Source organism: Jaculus jaculus, chromosome 18 (genome assembly GCF_020740685.1).
Source record: "Jaculus jaculus isolate mJacJac1 chromosome 18, mJacJac1.mat.Y.cur, whole genome shotgun sequence".
In the NCBI taxonomy this organism is placed as follows: domain Eukaryota; kingdom Metazoa; phylum Chordata; class Mammalia; order Rodentia; family Dipodidae; genus Jaculus; species Jaculus jaculus.
The window spans coordinates 58,783,906-58,801,501 of record NC_059119.1 but is presented as its reverse complement, the minus strand read 5'-3'; the positions used below and the strand labels follow the sequence as shown (position 1 = coordinate 58,801,501).

The following is a 17,596-nucleotide window of genomic DNA, read 5'->3' as shown; positions in this document are numbered from 1 at the left end:
AAAAAAAATAACCATAAGATTATAAAAGCTCAAAAAATACTTAAAAAGGTAAGTTTAAGTAATGGGTAATGTTTTATTTGTCCTTTGTTTTTCTCATTCAGTAGTAAAATGGTACACTTTAAAATTAATGCATCCATCCACTCCTTTTTGCCCTATACAGTTACTTTTGTTGTAGTTCTGTGTCCCTTGTGCTGGTTTTGTCCCCAGAGGGAAGGACGAGGTCGCTGAGTGGGCTAGCCTTTCTAGCTTGGCAGGTACCCCTGGTTTCTCTGCCTTTTCAGTCCCGGCCTCCACCTTCTTAACCAAAATGCACAATTCAGATTCTTCTGAAATTCTTTTCTTTCCTACTTCAAAACAACTATTTATGCATTAATACAATATTTGACTAAAACAAGCTCAGTCTTGACTCCCTGCTTCAGGCAGATTTTCAGATCAGGAAATTACCAGCATTCTTTTACACTCGTGGCATTCTTGAGTAAGATGCAAGATGTTTAAAGGTGTTTTTTTAAAACTTGCACAGTGTATAAAGGTGGCAATATATTGAGGATTAAAAAGGGACCTTGATTTTATTCGCTTCTGTCTTTCGTATCTAGCTATTGTAGATTTTTTTTTTTTTTACCAATTCATGTTGTTTAGTCCACTAATTCTATTTAAGTTTGTATTATCTTCTTGGTAAGTATTTGAAGCTCAAGAAATAACTCACATCTCACATTTGGGTATCTGTGTCTCTCCTAAACTAATGCAGGATCACTTGCAAAGCCTTCTAACCATATTTGCTCTTGGTATAGATCTCCACAGAGCAGGCTTTGCCTATTCCTCAAACTCTGTAACTTCTCAGCACTTTAGTACTTTCAAACTTAATCAAAGCTGGGCGTGGTGGCGCACACCTTTAATCCCAGCACTCGGGAAGCAGAGGTAGGAGGATCGCCATAGGTCCGAGGTCACCCTGAGACTACATAGTAAATTCCAGGTCAACCTGAGCTACAGCAAGATCCTACTTAAAAAAAAAAAAAAAAAAAAAAAAAAACTTAAAAATATAGGTAGTAGAACTATACTTCTTTTTCACAATAAAAGTACTTGACTCTATAAGGAATAGCAAGAGTAGGTTATTAAAAAGGATGCATTTGGTTTGGAAAGACGGCTTAGGAAAGGCACTTTTTTTCAAAGCCAAAGGACCCAGGTTTGATTTCCCAGTACCCACGAAAAGCCAGATGCACAGGGTGACACATGGATGTGGTAGGAGGCTCACTGTGAGATCAAGGCCACCTTGAGACTACAGATGAAGTTCAGGCCAGCCTGAGCTAGAGTGAGACCATACCCTACCTCAACCCCCCAAAAAAAAAGAAAAGAAAGAAAGAAAGAAAACAGAGGGAAATAGAGAGAGAAAGAGTATGGGAGCAAACAAATTACAGATACATACAGCAGTTTGTGCATCTAGCTTTACATGGGTACTGGGGAATTGAACCTTGGCTGGCAGTCTTTGCAAGCACCTTTAACCACTGAGCCATCTTCCCAGCCCCTGGGACTTTTTATTTCTTGTACAGTTTAATAGTTGGTGATTTCTGATGCTCAGTGTCAGAGGAAGTTTGTATCTGTTTCACTACATCTTTTTTTTTTTGATTTTTCGAGGTAGGGTCTCACTCTAGTTGGGCTGACCTGGAAATCACTCTGTAGTCTCAGGGTGGCCTCGAGCTCATGGCAATCCTCCTACTTCTGCCTCCCGAGTGCTGGGATTAAAGGTGTGCGCCACCACGCCCAGCTCACCCCATCCTTTTTATTCACAGTGACATGTCAACCTATTCTAATTGAAATGCCTCCTCAATGTGTGAACTTATCATATACAGAAACTTTTCCTTCATAAACCACCTGCCGTACATAGTACTTACTCACTTAGTCACCTGCATGCAGACGTGATCAGAGGTAGATCCAGAGGTCAAGGCATCCTCTGTTTCATCTATGGTCTTTGATGACATTTTAATGAAAGGAAGAGACAGTAAATTTAAGATCAATCCAAAACTTACTATTATTATAGCCCGAGACCTTCCTACTCTTTTCAAGTTCATTTTTCTATCACTTCCCATCATATTTCTTTTTTTTTAAACGTTCTTACTAATTTTTTTTTAAATTATTTATTTATTTATTTATTTATTTGAGAGTGACAGACACAGAGAGAAGGACAGATAGAGGGAGAGAGAGAGAATGGGCGCGCCAGGGCTTCCAGCCTCTGCAAACGAACTCCAGACGCGTGCGCCCCCTTGTGCATCTGGCTAACGTGGGACCTGGGGAACCGAGCCTCGAACCGGGGTCCTTAGGCTTCACAGGCAAGCGTTTAACCGCTAAGCCATCTCTCCAGCCCCCCATCATATTTCTTTATGTCTTTGAACACCGCCCTTTTGCCTTACCACGTATCCTCTCTCCTATAGCGGGGTAGATACCAGGATGGCGGAGCGCTGAGGTTTCCAGCAGAGCCTCTGGAACCGGTCCGGGTAGGACACAAGTGGGTCGTGACTAACAGCTAGCTGCATTACCCCTGTGCCTCCAGCTTTCTAATATTGGAAGTAGTGATAGTGCCATCTCAAAGACTGCCTATGAGGATTAAATAAGTTAATATATGCAAAATGTTTTGAACAAGGGTTTAGTGGTATCTGTTATCTATCCTAATCATCATTATCACCAAACAGACAAAATCTTAGGCTTCTTTGAGTTTCTGCTAACATTTCACAACTTTTCTGAGGTTTCCTCATAGTTCTGCTGTTCAGACGGGATTGTACCTCCCTTTCAGACTGCCGCTGCGCCTTTTCAGCTTATAGTACACCGTGTCTCCTTAGTTGAATGTACATATTTTTTGATGATTATAGTTGTATACAGGTCCTGTAAAGATGAGAGAAGGGGCAAGGAAGTTTGTAATATATCTAAAATTACGTGGTGTGGCTACCCTTGTGAATCATGTGAGACATTCCAGTCTTTCCTAAATGTTCAGCTGAAAGTTTGTTTCTTCCATTAAAAGAAATACTTTTCACACTTACTTTGTTTCCTAGAAGTTTGTTGCAGTGAGGATTTTTTCTGATTTATATAAAGAATGTCCATGTTCCAGCTTAAATTACTGTATGAATTTTTTATTATTTATTTATTTATTTGCAAGCAGAGAAAGACAGATAGAACACATACACATGTTTGGGTGCACACACACACACACACACACACACACTCACACACACTCACATGCACTCACACACAGAGAAAGAAATTGAAAGAGAGAGAAAAAAAAAAGAGTGGGTGCAGCAGAGTGTCTATCCACTGCAAACATACTCCAGGTGCATGTGCCAGTTTGTGCATCTGCCTTTACGTGTATATTGTGGAATCAAACCCAGGTCATTAGGCTTTGCGGCCAAGCACCTTTAACTGCTGAGCCATCTCTGTAGCCTGCTGTGATTTTTTAATATATGGCCTTGTATATATCTAGTATAGTGCCATATTTTATTTTTTTTATAGTGCCATATTTTAAATGCCTCAAATTAAAAAAAAATATTTATAAAATGCTAATTTTTCCCAGAATCAGAGTGGCTCTTACCCAATTAGTCCACATTGGTGAGTTCCTACCTGACTGAAAAATATCTCAATAGTATATTTCTGTAGCTCCTCTAGCAACATAGGAGGAAATAGATGATGTAGATTTTCACTGTGTTGGCTTTTTAAAAATGTGGTTGGACTCTCTGGATTCATCTTGACATACAGAGTAGCAAACTACCTGAATATTAATGTGGTTTTGCACAGCTTACTTTTAAGTAATTATGCTCATTTCCCTTGCACATTCCACTTTCATTAGCTTTTTAATGTGAGAGATCTCAAATATTTATATATTACACATGCACCACAGAATGTATTTATCAATATGATGGCAAACTAAATTCCGAAAAAGAAATGTTTTCCCTTTTCTAGACTTTATTTCTGGACAGTTAGCCATATACATCACGAGTTTAGTTTAAAGGACCATATCTCAAATCTCAGTAGTAACAGCTGATTTGTTCTTCTGCTTCTGAGGTATCTAGGTTTTCTCTGTAAAAGAAGATAATTAATTGGCACCTCTTTTTAATTATTTTTAAACAGGACAGGGATCACTCTGCCTTCAGATGTCTTTCTGTTTGACTGAACTACACCTGTGGTCTTTGAAGAATACCTTACACATTCAGGGTAATGCTTAATTTCCATATTTTTCAAATGTGTTACATCATTATCAGTACCTACCAGTGAATGCTAGAGTCATGTTCTCTTCTTTATCCTTAATGAAATTTGGTTAATGGAAAATAATTTCTTTTAATTATTCTTCTTATTTGTTAGCTTGCGTTATTTTTTTTTTCAGTTATGTGAAGTAATTTTATTGGTTTAGTAGTTGTTTCTGGTATGGAACACACTTGTTTAATTTTTTTCTTTAAGATTTTTCAACTGATTTATAATTATAGAGATTTACAGACTAGCTAATGCAAAAGGCATTTCTATTGATGTTACAATGTTTCACACATACAACTAAGATGTACAGTTATTTGTTTATTGCATTTCGCATTTTTGAGAAGCATAATTGTTTTAACAATGCTAATATAGGATAAAATATATTTTATTAGAAACAACCAAGAATATTTTATTCTTGAATTATACAAAACGGTTTTTATACTTAAGTATAAAAGGGGACATTTTTATTTATTTGTGTGTGAGAGAGAGAAAGAGAGGGAAAAAGAGAAAGGGTGTGAACACCCGGATCTCTTGCCCCTCCACACGGACTCCAGACATGGGCACCACCTTGTGCATCCGGCAGTATGTGAGCACGGGGAACTGGACCTGGACCAGAAAGCTTGACAGCAAGCACCTCTAACCAAAGGAAAGGGGCCTCTGCAGTTGGACAGTTTTTGAAAAATGGTAGACATGAAGGAATGACCTGAGTTGAAAGATCTGAATATCAGTTGCCTACAGAGAAAAAGTCCAATGACAGTTAATTTTTTTTTTTAATTTTAATTTATTTATTTAAAAGTGACAGACAGAAAAAGAGGCAGACAGAGAGAGAGAGAATGGGCGCGCCAGGGCCTCCAGCTACTGCAAATGAACTCCAGACGCGTGCGCCCCCTTGTGCATCTGGCTAACGTGGGTCCTGGGGAATCGAGTCTTGAGCTGGGGTCCTTAGGCTTCACAGGCGAGCGCTTAACAGCTAAGCCGTCTCTCCAGCCCGATGGTTAATTTTTGTCTCTGGAAAGGTAAAGAAATTTGAAGAGCGTATAATGTAAGAGGGGATGTGTTATCAGTGTAACAATAAAAGGAGAAAGAATAAAAAGTCTGCTTAAAAAGTAAAAAGAAGTGTTGGAGAAATGGCACAGTGGGTGTGGTTGTTTGAATAGATGGCCCCAACATATTCAGTGTTTTATTAGTTTGTAGTTTGCATCTGCAGCCACCTGGCTGGAGGCGGTGTCACTGGGCGGATCAATTTCAGTCTAAAGACATGCAAAGTGTGCCTCGCTGGAGTTCCTGAGGTGTGCTGTGCTGTGTGGCTTTTGGCTTTTAGGCTTATGCTTCTCTCTCTGCTTGGTCCTGTGAAAGCAGGCCAGATTCTTCTGCCATTATGGAACTTCCCCTGGATCTGTGAGCTTCAGTAAATCCCTTCCTCATTTACTGTGCCTGGTCTGGGGGGTTCATCTCAGTGAACCTGAGGCTGTCTGCTACAGTGGGTAAAATGCTTTCTGCTCAAGCAGGAGGGCCCGAGTCCAGATCCCCCATGCTCATGTAAAAGCTGGGTATGGCAGATGTTCCTGCAACCCTAGCGCAGAGGCAGGCAAAGAGAGGAGGGTCATTAAGGCTTACTGGCCAGCTAGTCTAGCTGAATTGGTCAGCTTGAAGTTTAGGGTGAACCCTGTCTCAAAAGAAAATTAAGTGGAGAGTGATTGAGGAACACACCCGATGTCAGTTCTGGCATGTACACACACATGCACGCACGCACACACACACTGGGTGCACACATACATACGTGAACACATGACTTACACTACACATATGTACCCATGTAAATCATGTTTGAAGAAGTAATGCGGTCAAGGAGGTGCTAAACTTGGGGAGCCAGAGACAGTGGAAACAGATGGATGGAAGTTGACGTGTTGATGGGCACAGCCCATCAGCATTGTTCTGAGGAAGGAAATGGATCTACGCTAACATTTGAAGGGGGCTTTCAGTGAAGTTCCCTGGTCCCTGAAGCCTACTCCACCACAAGCTGTGTTCATGTGTCCAAAGCTTCTAGGTAGCTTTCTAGTACCTTCGTTGGCAGTTAGCTAAGGATTATCAGATATCTGAGGAATGCCTTCAATAGGAACATAAACAAACAAACAAACAAAATAGATGAAAGGATTTCCGAAGAAGCACAGTAATGTAGAAAGGAAAAAGAAAGTACCTAAGACCTAAGGAAAGATACTGAATCCAGGAAGCATGAAACAAAATACAGACATTCCAGGAAACATTGAAATTATACTAGTTTCTTGTGAATTAAAAGAACATAACAGAAAAAAATTAATCTCCAAAGTGAAAATAAATTATCACAGGAACTAGGAGAGAGACAGACCTGAGATGCCAATGAGCTTGTTTTATTATTGCTGGTGGCATCTTTAGTGAAAGACCTTTCCTCTTCTTTGCCTAATTTTCCAGTTAGTCTTTTCTTAGTTTTGTATAAGTAGGTTTTTGTATTTGTCTTTGAGACCATTACTCTTTTAGCTCCTTAAATTCTCCTAGTCTGTCAGTGCTGAAATTGGACACTGTGGTTGGGATTGGATCGATTTCATCTAGATTTCCTTTTACCCAAGGTTCCCTCTCATCCCTCCTTCTTGCCTAGCAGGCTCCTTCCCTGCCCCTTCATCTGTCAAGCTCTCAGTCCTTGTACGAGGCAGTGAATGAGTGTTCTTAGACCGCTCAGTGGTGTGCAGTGACCTTGTCGCAGAGCAGAGGTGTTCTGTTCCACCTGGTTCTTTTTTTTTTTTTTTAATTATTTATTTATTTATTTGAGAGCGACAGGCACAGAGAGAAAGACAGATAGAGGGAGAGAGAGAGAATGGGCGCGCCAGGGCTTCCAGCCTCTGCAAACGAACTCCAGACGCGTGCGCCCCCTTGTGCATCTGGCTAACGTGGGACCTGGGGAACCGAGCCTCGAACCGGGGTCCTTAGGCTTCACAGGCAAGCGCTTAACCGCTAAGCCATCTCTCCAGCCCCCACCTGGTTCTTTAGGAAGGCTTGTCAGTTCTATCTGTAGGGAGCATTCTTGGTTTTGAACCATGTGAAACCCTACTGCTTCCTTAAGGCCCTCTGTCAAGGCCAAGCTAATATAACCTACTGACATATTTCCATCATGCTTGATATTTGATTTTTTTGTTTTTGTTTTTGTTTTTCGAGGTAGGGTCTCACTGTAGCTCAGGCAGACCTGGAATTCACTATGGAGTCTCAGTGTGGCCTTGAACTCATGGCAATCCTCCTACCTCTGCCTCCCGAGTGTTGGGATTAAAGGTGTGCACCTCCATGCCTGGCTGAATTTTTTTTTTTAATTTTTAATTTTAAAAAATCACAAACTTACAGAAAAGCTGTCAGTACAGAGACTCTTAATCAGGAATTCCACAGTGATGCACCTGAATCTAAATTGACCAGTTTACTAACTATCTCACTACTGCCCATGTTTTTCAAACAAAAGGGTCTTGTTCAGAACCTCACATTGTGTATAGCTGTCCTGTCTCTTTAGTATCCTTCACTTTGGAATAGATCTTTCCTGTCAAAAAGTAAACAGAGGGGCTGGAGAGATGGCTTAGCGGTTAAGTGCTCGCCTATGAAGCCTATGGACCCTGGTTCGAGGCTCGGTTCCCCAGGACCCACATTAGCCAGATGCACAAGGGGGCGCACGCGCCTGGAGTTAGTTTGCAGAGGCTGGAACCCCTGGCGCACCCATTCTCTCTCTCCCTCTATCTGTCTTTCTCTCTGTGTCTGTTGCTCTCAAATAAATAAATAAATAAATGAACAAAAAATATTAAAAAAAAAAGTAAACAGAGTAACTACAGACTTTAAAGCTTTTGAGAAAATTTAAGCCGCGCATGATGGCACATGCCTTTAATCCCAGCAGTCGGGAGGCAGAGGTAGGAGGATCGCCGTGAGTTCGAGGCCACCCTGAGACTCCATAGTGAATTCCAGGTCAGCCTGGGCTAGAGTGAGACCCTACCATGAAAAACAAACAAACAAAAAATTAAGCTAGTTTTTTTTTTTTAAGGCTATTCCTCCTTTTGGATATATTTGGTGTGCCTTCACAGTTAAATTCAGGTTACGCCTGTTTGGTGGGATATCCCAGAAGTGATGTGTTCTCAGCATATCCTACTTGGCAGGAACAAGTTCATTTTGTCCCTTTTCTGCTGATATTCATGATTACCTAGTTAAGATGTCTTCTGGGCTTCTCCACTGCTGAGTAACTTTGTCCTTCGTAGTTGATCAGGGTTACACAAGGAATTACCCTGAAATTATCTCGGGTTCCCCATCAAACTGTAAATATATTCATTATTGATTTTTCGCTCTTTGATTCCCATCTCCTGTTGTATCCATTGCTATCTAACTTATTTTGGTGTTTAAGTTGTTCCTAAGGTGTGCGTGGAGGGACCCTTCAAACTGGCTTCTTGTCTTTTTCACTTATCTCTCTGTCAGCAGTTGCGAACTGCCTTTCTTTGTGGCATAGCAGATATACCAGGTTAATATTGCACGTTCCTTTCTCTAGCCTCGGAATTGGCCACTTACCTAAAGAGCTTGGTTTTGTTTACAAAGGGGTGCCTAGAAGCCAAGGTGTGCTCCCAGACTTTCTCAGCAACAACCACGACTTCAGAAACATGCCTATGCGTGTGTGGGCATGTATGGTCCCATCCCAGTAATTCCAGTTCTTTAGTTTTCAGTTTACTGAGTGTGTGTGCTGTGCATGGATGTATGCATTCGTATGTGCGTTCATTCATGTGTGTAACGGTGCATGTGCACATGCATTCTCCTGCATGTGGTGGCCAGAGGATGTGGGTGACTTCCTCAGTTTCTTTTTACCTTATTTTCTGGTATAGGATCTTTCATTGAATATGCAGTTTAATTATTTGGCTAGAAAAGCTAGCCAGCAGGCCCCTGGAATTCTCCTGTCTCTGCCTCCCAGTGCTGGGATTACAGCGTGTGTCGCCACACCTCACCCAGATTTGACGTGGGTGCCGGGGATCCACACCTAAGCACCCATGCGTGTGTGGGAAGCACTGCAGCCCCTCCCCGTTCTCCCTCTGTTCATCCATCTCTGTTAAAAGCCAGGACTTCCCACTGGTGCCTCCAATTCCAGTTGGAGTTTAAGTTTCTTCCCTTTTCATAGTTCTAGATTTTCCGGCAGCAGGAAACGTAAGGCTTCCGTGTCTTCCAGTCATTCTGAGGTTCCCTTTCCCTTCTTCTGTGGCCACTGCCTGCTGTGCGTGGGTGTCCCTCTAGCCTCCTGTGGGTTGTGACCAGTTGTGCCCTCCCCACATGTGATGGGGCTGCTCGTCCTGGGCAGCTTCTAATACTCTATTCCAGGCCCTTGCCCCGGGAGAATGGCCTGTGTGTCCTGCCGTCCCACGTCAGCGGAGTTTACCTGCACAGCCTCCCATGCAGCTCTGACACTCTGCTTAAAAAATAAACAACATTTTTATTTATTTATTTGCAAGGAAAGAGAAAGAGAGAGAGAGAGAAAGAATGGGCACCAGGGTCTCTGCCAATGAACTCCAGATGCATGTGCCACTTCATGCATCTGGCTTCATGCGGGTGCTGGGGAATCGAACCAGGACCTTAAGGCTTGGTAAGCAGTCACCTTTAACCACTGAGTCATCTCTGCAGCCCCCAGCTCTGACATGTCTTATAATGCAGGCTTCCTTATGTGGACACCTTCCTTGCCAGATGTAGTAAAGTTAGACGTGTGAATAAAATTAAGGATTCTTTATGATCTTCCTAGTTCTACTCTAGAATTATCAGTATTTAAATATATGGAATGATAGTTTAATTATAAGCAACAGTATTTTAATAGAAGATATTACGTGTGTGCTTAGTGTCTGTGGCTTATAGCTTTCAGGAAACTTTTAAAATTGTGTAACACACATACTGAAAAGTGTTATAGATCATGAGTGTGCTGTGGCCTATCAAAATGTCAGCAACCCAGAAACGCCCACTAGTTAAGAAATAAAATATTGTAAGTTAACAGGAAGCCAGACTGTCCCAGTCAGTCCTCAGTAGATATTCTACATCTAACTAGGAGGACTGAATTCTTGACAATCATATGTATGTATTCATTTCATGATATACAAAATATAGCATAACTATGACACCTGATTAGCTATTTTGAGAAATATATTTGAAGGATTAATTATATCATCAATACTTTAATGTGATTATTATCAGCTTTGAGTTTTATCCTTCAGTTTGACAAAATTTTTACAGAGTCAGTCACTAGGGGGCAGCCTGTCCTGCTCCCACTTGCTGAGAAACAGTTGCAGCCTCCTTATGTTAGTAACAGAATTATTTTTGCATGGAAGAATACAAATGTTATTTCAATAAAAGTGATATTTCATTATTCATAGATATGGACAAAATTATTCTGTTCTCCTGTGTTTAAATTGCGAGAACAGATTTCTCGATTAAATCAATCTCAACATCTCGGGAAGTTTCCACTCTGAGTCCTACCTAGACCAGCAACGCATTTGAATTTGAATAGGCTTGGAAGCTTTTTGACTCCAAACAAGTTTCAGATAATAATTTATCCATACCTCCCTGTAATCCTCCCTTTCTTTCTCGCAGATTTCCTCCAAAACGCTGTGGGACGGGAATTAGACTCTTGAGCTAAATTGGAGGAAAGCAAGCCCCGGCGCAGAATCCAACAGCTAGGGCATTTTCTTCCATCCACTGACTTCATTTGGCATTGCTTAGTGGCAGTTCCTTTTGGTAGCGCCCTGCGAAAAATATCAGAGGAAGTGTGAAAGAGAAAACTTGGTCTTCCTTGATTTCAGTTCTCTACTAATCTCTCCCTCACGCCATTCTAGTTCTGTGTGTTTCCGTATGCCATCCTAATTCTTCTCATTAGATCGATAAACTTTCCAGTTTCTGCATAGCCCTAGAAAAGATGAACTCATGTCCAGATGCTTTTGAGCTATTTTATTTCTAGTAACATAAGGAACTGTTTCTGCTTCCTCCCAACCTTCCCTCCAATATAGTATGGTTTGGCTTCTTTTTCTCCAGAACTTTTTTTTTTTTTTGAAACCATAATTTAATGTTATTTCTTTTCTATAGATAGAGACATCGGTGTCTACCAGTATTATGACAAGAAAGATCCACCAGGTAAAGTACTTACTTATTCTACTTAATTAGTTTTGTAAATGAAATGTTCTTGGCAATGTAATAGTGACCATTAAAAACTGTGTTGGTGAGCTTTAGATAAATCCTAAAAATTTAAGAGGAGCTACTGCAGTTCTTTAGGAGAAAAAATGCTGAGGTTGATGCCTATCTATCTGTGGAAAATAAAGCAATATTGAGAAAAATGTAGATGAATGTGAGAATTTTCATTTCACTGCTGATCAGACTGATAACAAGACAGCCTGTTCACGTTTATTTAGTGGTGTCCCAGCAGAGGGCATTGTTAATGCATTTGTGCTCTGACGCTGGCCTCCTGGATCCTCACCTGATATCTGGAATAGACATTTCTGAGTGAATGATCGATTTTCTTTATCTGATGAATCCTGCTAATCCTGGAAGTTTTGTGATGGGCCAAAAGGCCTCCCTAGCTAGAGTTACTTGCTGTTCTGTTCTCGGTTGAAGTGGGGGCTGTGTGAGGGTCCTGTGTGCGTACGCAGCATGGGACTGAGTGGGGCTGACTGCCTGACGCGGAAGACAGACTGCGGCTGCTTTTCTGGGCTCGGTTGCAGTTCCTTTCCCTATCTGATAAAATTGGAAGCGCAGGATATTGGCCCACCTGTTGTGCTGTGTAAACCTTTTCACTGCAAACGTAGGAAATAGATCCACGGCATGCCAACAGCCTTCTTGTGGTATTTTCTCAACTGTCCATTTTTAAGTTTAGTAGTATGCACTGATCTCAATATGTTCAATACTCCCTCAAACAGCACACAGCAAAATACAATAGTATCATAAAACTAAATCTCCCCCCTTTTCCCCCTCTTTTCATCTTTCTTCTGTCACTATGTCAGCAACAGAACATGGTGTCTTAGAGGAAAAGCAAAGGCTGGCAGAATGTAAGTTTACTTTATATATTTGTAGAATTATTTTGAAAGTGAAGAGTTAAATATTTCAAAATATGCTGCTGTCTAAACAAGTTGGAAACATTATTCTATACAAATTCCTCATCATTACAAACTATTATGCACATGAACTTATGAGGTGTTTCTAATTGAAACCATTAAAATCTCTGCTCTGTATGATTTTGGTAAGATATCAGCTATGTAAACATACCCTTTCTTCATGAGCTGCATTTGTATTACTTAATACTTTAAAATACATGTGTCATGCTTAAATTATGATAACATTTAATTATCATACTTTGTGTAACTTATTAACATGTCTTACTTACTTATTTGTTGTTTTTGAGACAGTCATTCATATAGCCCAGGCTGGCTTCAAGTTCACTATGTGTGCAAAGCTGATCTTACATTCCTGAACTTCTGCCTCTACTTCCCAAGTGCTGTACTTACTTTTAAGAAAATCAGATTGTAATAACAGTATTAGTATTTTATTTAGTCTTTGCTGATCTCAAAATATAAATATGTTACATATATATGTATGTAACGTAGCTACAATGTGATGTGGTCTTAATGACTTGAAACTAAATGCAGTCTAAGATTTTTATTTGGAATATAGTGAGAGCTGAAAATCCCTCTTGATCTATGGTTGATCTGGCATTTAATTTTCAGAATACTGTATTAGTATTTGCAACACAGATTTTTTAAATTTTTACATATGTTCTGCACATCAAAATTGTGTCTATAGAGCCAAATTAATTTGCTGAAAGAAGATATATAGCAGTCCTCTCCAATTTAAATATCTATATATAATTTGTATATGCACACACAACATAAATGCAGTCATACGTACAACTCACATTTAGAATTATTAATTAGGAAGATCTGAAGATTAATTCATTCTTTGGAAGAGTTTACCATTTTATTAATATTACTTGTATGATGAATATTTATTTGTACGGAGTTGGTGCTGGGGTGGAGCTCAGAGCTTCATGTATGCTAGGTAAATGCTCTATCCCTGAATAACATCCCTAGTTTTATTAATTTTTAAAACATCTAGTTTTAGTTTGTGTTAACCTAACATTGTACCACTACGAAATATTCTTTTAATTGAAATTATTTCTTTCTTTTCTCACCATATTAACATATTCGCAAAACATGTACAGTTTGAGCAGGCTACCTGGAGTACTTGTAATTTCTTTTGGATTGAACACTTACTTATTTACATTAAAAAGTTATATAAATTGTAAAGACTGGGTCATTTATCATGAAATACTACCAGATTCTCACAGGCTTACCAGACTTCCCAGAGACTCTCTAATCTGCTTTGGCTGTCATCACAAAATTATCATCAACGAGATTATTTTGTGGTAAAAATCCTGTTCTTATTACAAAGTCCTTGAAAAGCCTGTCATTTAATGATAGAACTGAAGTCCACTTCCTGTCCGTTAGGGAAGTGTTTTATTTTAATCTTCCTAAAGCACATTGCTAAGCAGAGTTTCCTTTTTTTTTTTTTTGAAAAAAAATATGTTTAACTAACGTAGTACATGTTTTATTTGCCAGCCCGAGATTATCCTTGGACGCTCAAAAATAGACGCCCAGAAAAACTTCGAGACTCACTCAAAGAGTTGGAGGTATCTTTCAAAAGGTTTCAAAAATGGCAACAAACAAATCTGTTTTAAAACCTCTTTCAACAGCTTTAATTTTCATAAAGGATCAGCTCTCGTGGTGATGATAGCTTGCCTTTGTCCAGTGGGAAGTTCCAAAACAGTTGCATCTTTGTGTGGCGTGTTGATCTTTTTTTTTTTTCTTTCTTTCTTTCTTGGAAATCAGAAGCACTTTAACTGATCATGACAACGTGTGTAGCCAATTGCACTTTCTCTTCTTCTGTTGTCCTTCAGGAGCTGATGCAAAACAGTCAGTGTGTGCTGAGCAAATGGAGGAACAAATATGTCTGTCAGGTAAAATGGTTTGACAAGCTTTTGCAGTATAACCAATGGAGCTGAAAACTATGTAGTAATTGGTATTCTTGTGTTATGATAGATGATGGAAAAAGTCTTTCCAGGAGTGGATATTCCATAGTTTGAATTCTCGTCATTCTCAAGTGAACGTCAGACAAAATGGCATAGGCTAAGCTACCTCGTTAATCAGTGCGGTTGTGCTGACACCCTGTAACACTAATCAGAGTCTGTTCAGATAGTGTGTTTCATTTGGGTTTGTCTGAATGTTATATTAGATGTTCACTGGCATAGATTTAATAATATTTTTTAAAAGTTTTTTTAATTTTTTAAAAATTATTTATTTATTTGAGAATGACAGACAGAGAAAGAGGGAGAGACAGAGAGAGAGAGAGAGAGAGAGAGAGAGAGAGAGAGAATGGGCGTGCCAGGGCTTCCATTCACTGCAAACGAACTCCAGACGCGTGCGCCGCCCCCTTGTGCATCTGGCTAACGTGGGTCCTGGGGAATCAAACTGAGGTCTTATAGCTTTGTAGGCAAGAGCCTTAACTGCTAAGCCATCTCTCCAGCCCCCCCCTTTTAAAATTATTTTTATTTATTTATTTGAGAGTGGCAGACAGAGAGAGAAAGAGGGGGGGTGAGAGAGAGAGAATGGGTGCTGCATCAGGGCCTCCAGCCACTGCAAACAAACTCCAGATGTGTGCACCCCCTTTGTGCATCTGGCTAACATGGGTCCTGGGGAATCGAGCCTCGAACCGGGGTCCTTAGGCTTCACAGGCAAGCGCTTAACTGCTAAGCCATCTCTCCAGCCCGATTTAATAATATTTTTGAATGGAGATGTTATAAGACAATACATTCATATTATGTCATAAGTACATATAATTCTTATGAACACTTATGACTATAATTTTTATGGAATTCAACAAACAAGTAACAGCTTTTGAACATTTTGAGCCATATTTATGTGGGTAACCACTAGTTATATGTGGCTATTTAAGTAATTAAATAAAATTAAATTTTCAGTCCCTCCATTGTACTGCTTACATTTTAAGTGCCCAACATTTTACCACATGAGACAATGATACAGAATATCTCCATTCTAGAACATTCTATGAGACAGCCCTAGTAGCACCTATGCAAGGCATTCTAAACTCAGTGGGTCTAGATTTAGAAAATAAGCGCCTATCAGTTAGCATATATTGGGCACAAAATAAGGTTGAAATTCCTTCATTTTACAGATAGGCCTAAAAATGTCATTTGTGTATGGTAATGAATAGTCATCCATGCATTGAAGTTTTATCATTGCTATTAATAATTATAATTGATTTATGAAATCAAATATCCTGTTTCAATTTAAATTTTGTGTTTATATTTGAATTTACGTATAAATATTCTTATTTGTAGGTTAGGCCCTATATAGTTCTCTCTATAAATCCCTAAACTTGTAGTAATTATAAACGTGTGTTGATACCTTGTCAATATAGCTGTCATTCTACTTTTCCTCTTCTTTTAACTTTTTATTTATTGAATTGTTTTGTCTAAACTGCTCTACCTTTCTCATGGAATTAACTATTACCTCCTCAACTGGCATACATTTCTACTTTTCAGATGCTGTTTATAAGCATGAGTGAATATTTTTAGAACCATAACACTTCTTAAACTCACCCGTGAACGCTCTTCAAAAGATTGGGCTATTTTAAAATCATGACTTATTTTTACAAAAAATTAATCCAACTTTAAAACTGAAATATAAAATGTGCCCCAGAAAGTTTCAAACTTAGCACAACCCAACCTTGTAGCTCCTAATGCCATTACTCACCTTAAAAACAGACTCAAAATTATTTGACTGGAGGGCAAGCCTGCCACCTACATTAAGAGGTGTGTCTCAGAGCCTCCACCCTTACCATCTCCCAGGGTGAGTCGGAACATGTCAGGCATCTTAAAAAATGCAGTGGAGCATCCCAGCAGAAAAGTCTTTTTTAGATAGATTGAATTGCCTTTTAATAAAAAGTTTTTGTATGTATCAGGGTGATGGAGATATCATAGAATGGCGTCTCATTATTGAATTAATTCAACTAAGAAAAGAAAGTTTTTATGACAAAGTGTTTACAAACTTGCTTTTCTAATTCCCACCAGACTGGTATACCAGTGAGTGTATTTTCAACATTTCTCATAGGACATAACTCATTTTATTTTGTGTTTAATTTCTTTGATAAATAAGATATTCCTGAAATACATCTTTTATTCCCAGCACATTCTTGAAATGATATATTTTAACAAGGCAACTTTACTTCTGCCCAGAGGTCTTTGAGAAACATATTATTCATTTCCTTCAGTTTCTAAGCAAGGTTTTCACTCTGTCTTTATAAAATTTGTGTGGATTCCATTCCTTAAAAGCTCTAGTAGCATCATAGTACGTTAAAAACTTGGCACTCAAACTAGAATTTTGGTTTAAGGCAATGATTCCTTAACTTTGTTAACTTTTGTATTAAATTTAATTAAATTATACCCAGCTGTAGAATAAGTTAAATTTTCTCCTCAGGTTCCCTGAAGATTTTCTTATGACCATCCAATGTAGAAATTCCAAAGGCAACATGTGCTCACATTCTATTAGTGATCTCCCCAAATCTCTAACCCTAGCATGGCAGCAGTTGACCATACAGTATAGTTTTTAAGAAAGATGCTCCTGGGTATCTGGGTGCTAACATTTTTGGACTGCCAGTCTTTTGATGATGCTATTATTCTACTAATATAAACTTTACACTAAAGAGGTGATACATTTAGGATTTAGGGAATTTTTTTTAGCTGGTGTCTCTTTAAGACATCCTTAAAAGGTGCATTTGTTTAGTCATCAATGAAGAGACTTTAAAGAGAGTATAATGTGAACTTGAATCTTTCCCTGTGTCAAATAAGGAGGGGTCGTTGTTTATCACCATTACCACAGCTTAGTTTATGTTACCAAACCAATGATCTATAAATTTTTATATACAAAAAATCATTTCCTCTACTTGTAAATTCAGAACAATTTACAAATCAAGACTTATCTATGCACAATTTTGGTGATCCTGTCTTTTGAGGATTGTTTCTCAAACTATCCGTGTTCTTAGTTTGAGATGTATTAACAGATCAGAGATACAATTTAGGGTTTTTATTTTACCACCTATTAAATATATTCTCACTTTTTTGTCTCCTGAAATAATTTAATTAATAAGAATATTTAACAACTTCCTGCTTTGAATTTTTTAAATCATTTTTATAAAGTTTCTTAGGAAAAAATTGTTTCAGCATTAAACATTATTACTTTATTACTCTGGTATAAATTCAAATTCCACAAAGTATTGTGCCTTAAGTCAC

The 17,596-nt window shown here is 38.9% G+C and overlaps 1 protein-coding gene across 6 annotated transcripts in view; it reads left to right on the top strand.

Moving 5' to 3' along the window:
* LOC101606968 (WD repeat containing planar cell polarity effector) overlaps positions 1-17,596 on the top strand; it is a 262,683-nt gene that overhangs the window by 59,874 nt on the left and 185,213 nt on the right. For 3 of the 6 annotated variants that reach the window (XM_045137782.1, XM_045137785.1, XM_045137787.1), the window contains exons 3-7: positions 4,108-4,191; positions 11,326-11,373; positions 12,237-12,281; positions 13,848-13,918; positions 14,186-14,245. In XM_045137782.1, the coding sequence (XP_044993717.1) occupies positions 4,108-4,191; positions 11,326-11,373; positions 12,237-12,281; positions 13,848-13,918; positions 14,186-14,245 (308 nt within the window). Of the gene's footprint in view, positions 1-2,467; positions 2,487-4,107; positions 4,192-11,325; positions 11,374-12,236; positions 12,282-13,847; positions 13,919-14,185; positions 14,246-17,596 lie in introns of those variants that run through there. The other 3 variants (XM_045137786.1, XM_045137784.1, XM_045137783.1) reach the window with 3 other exon arrangements.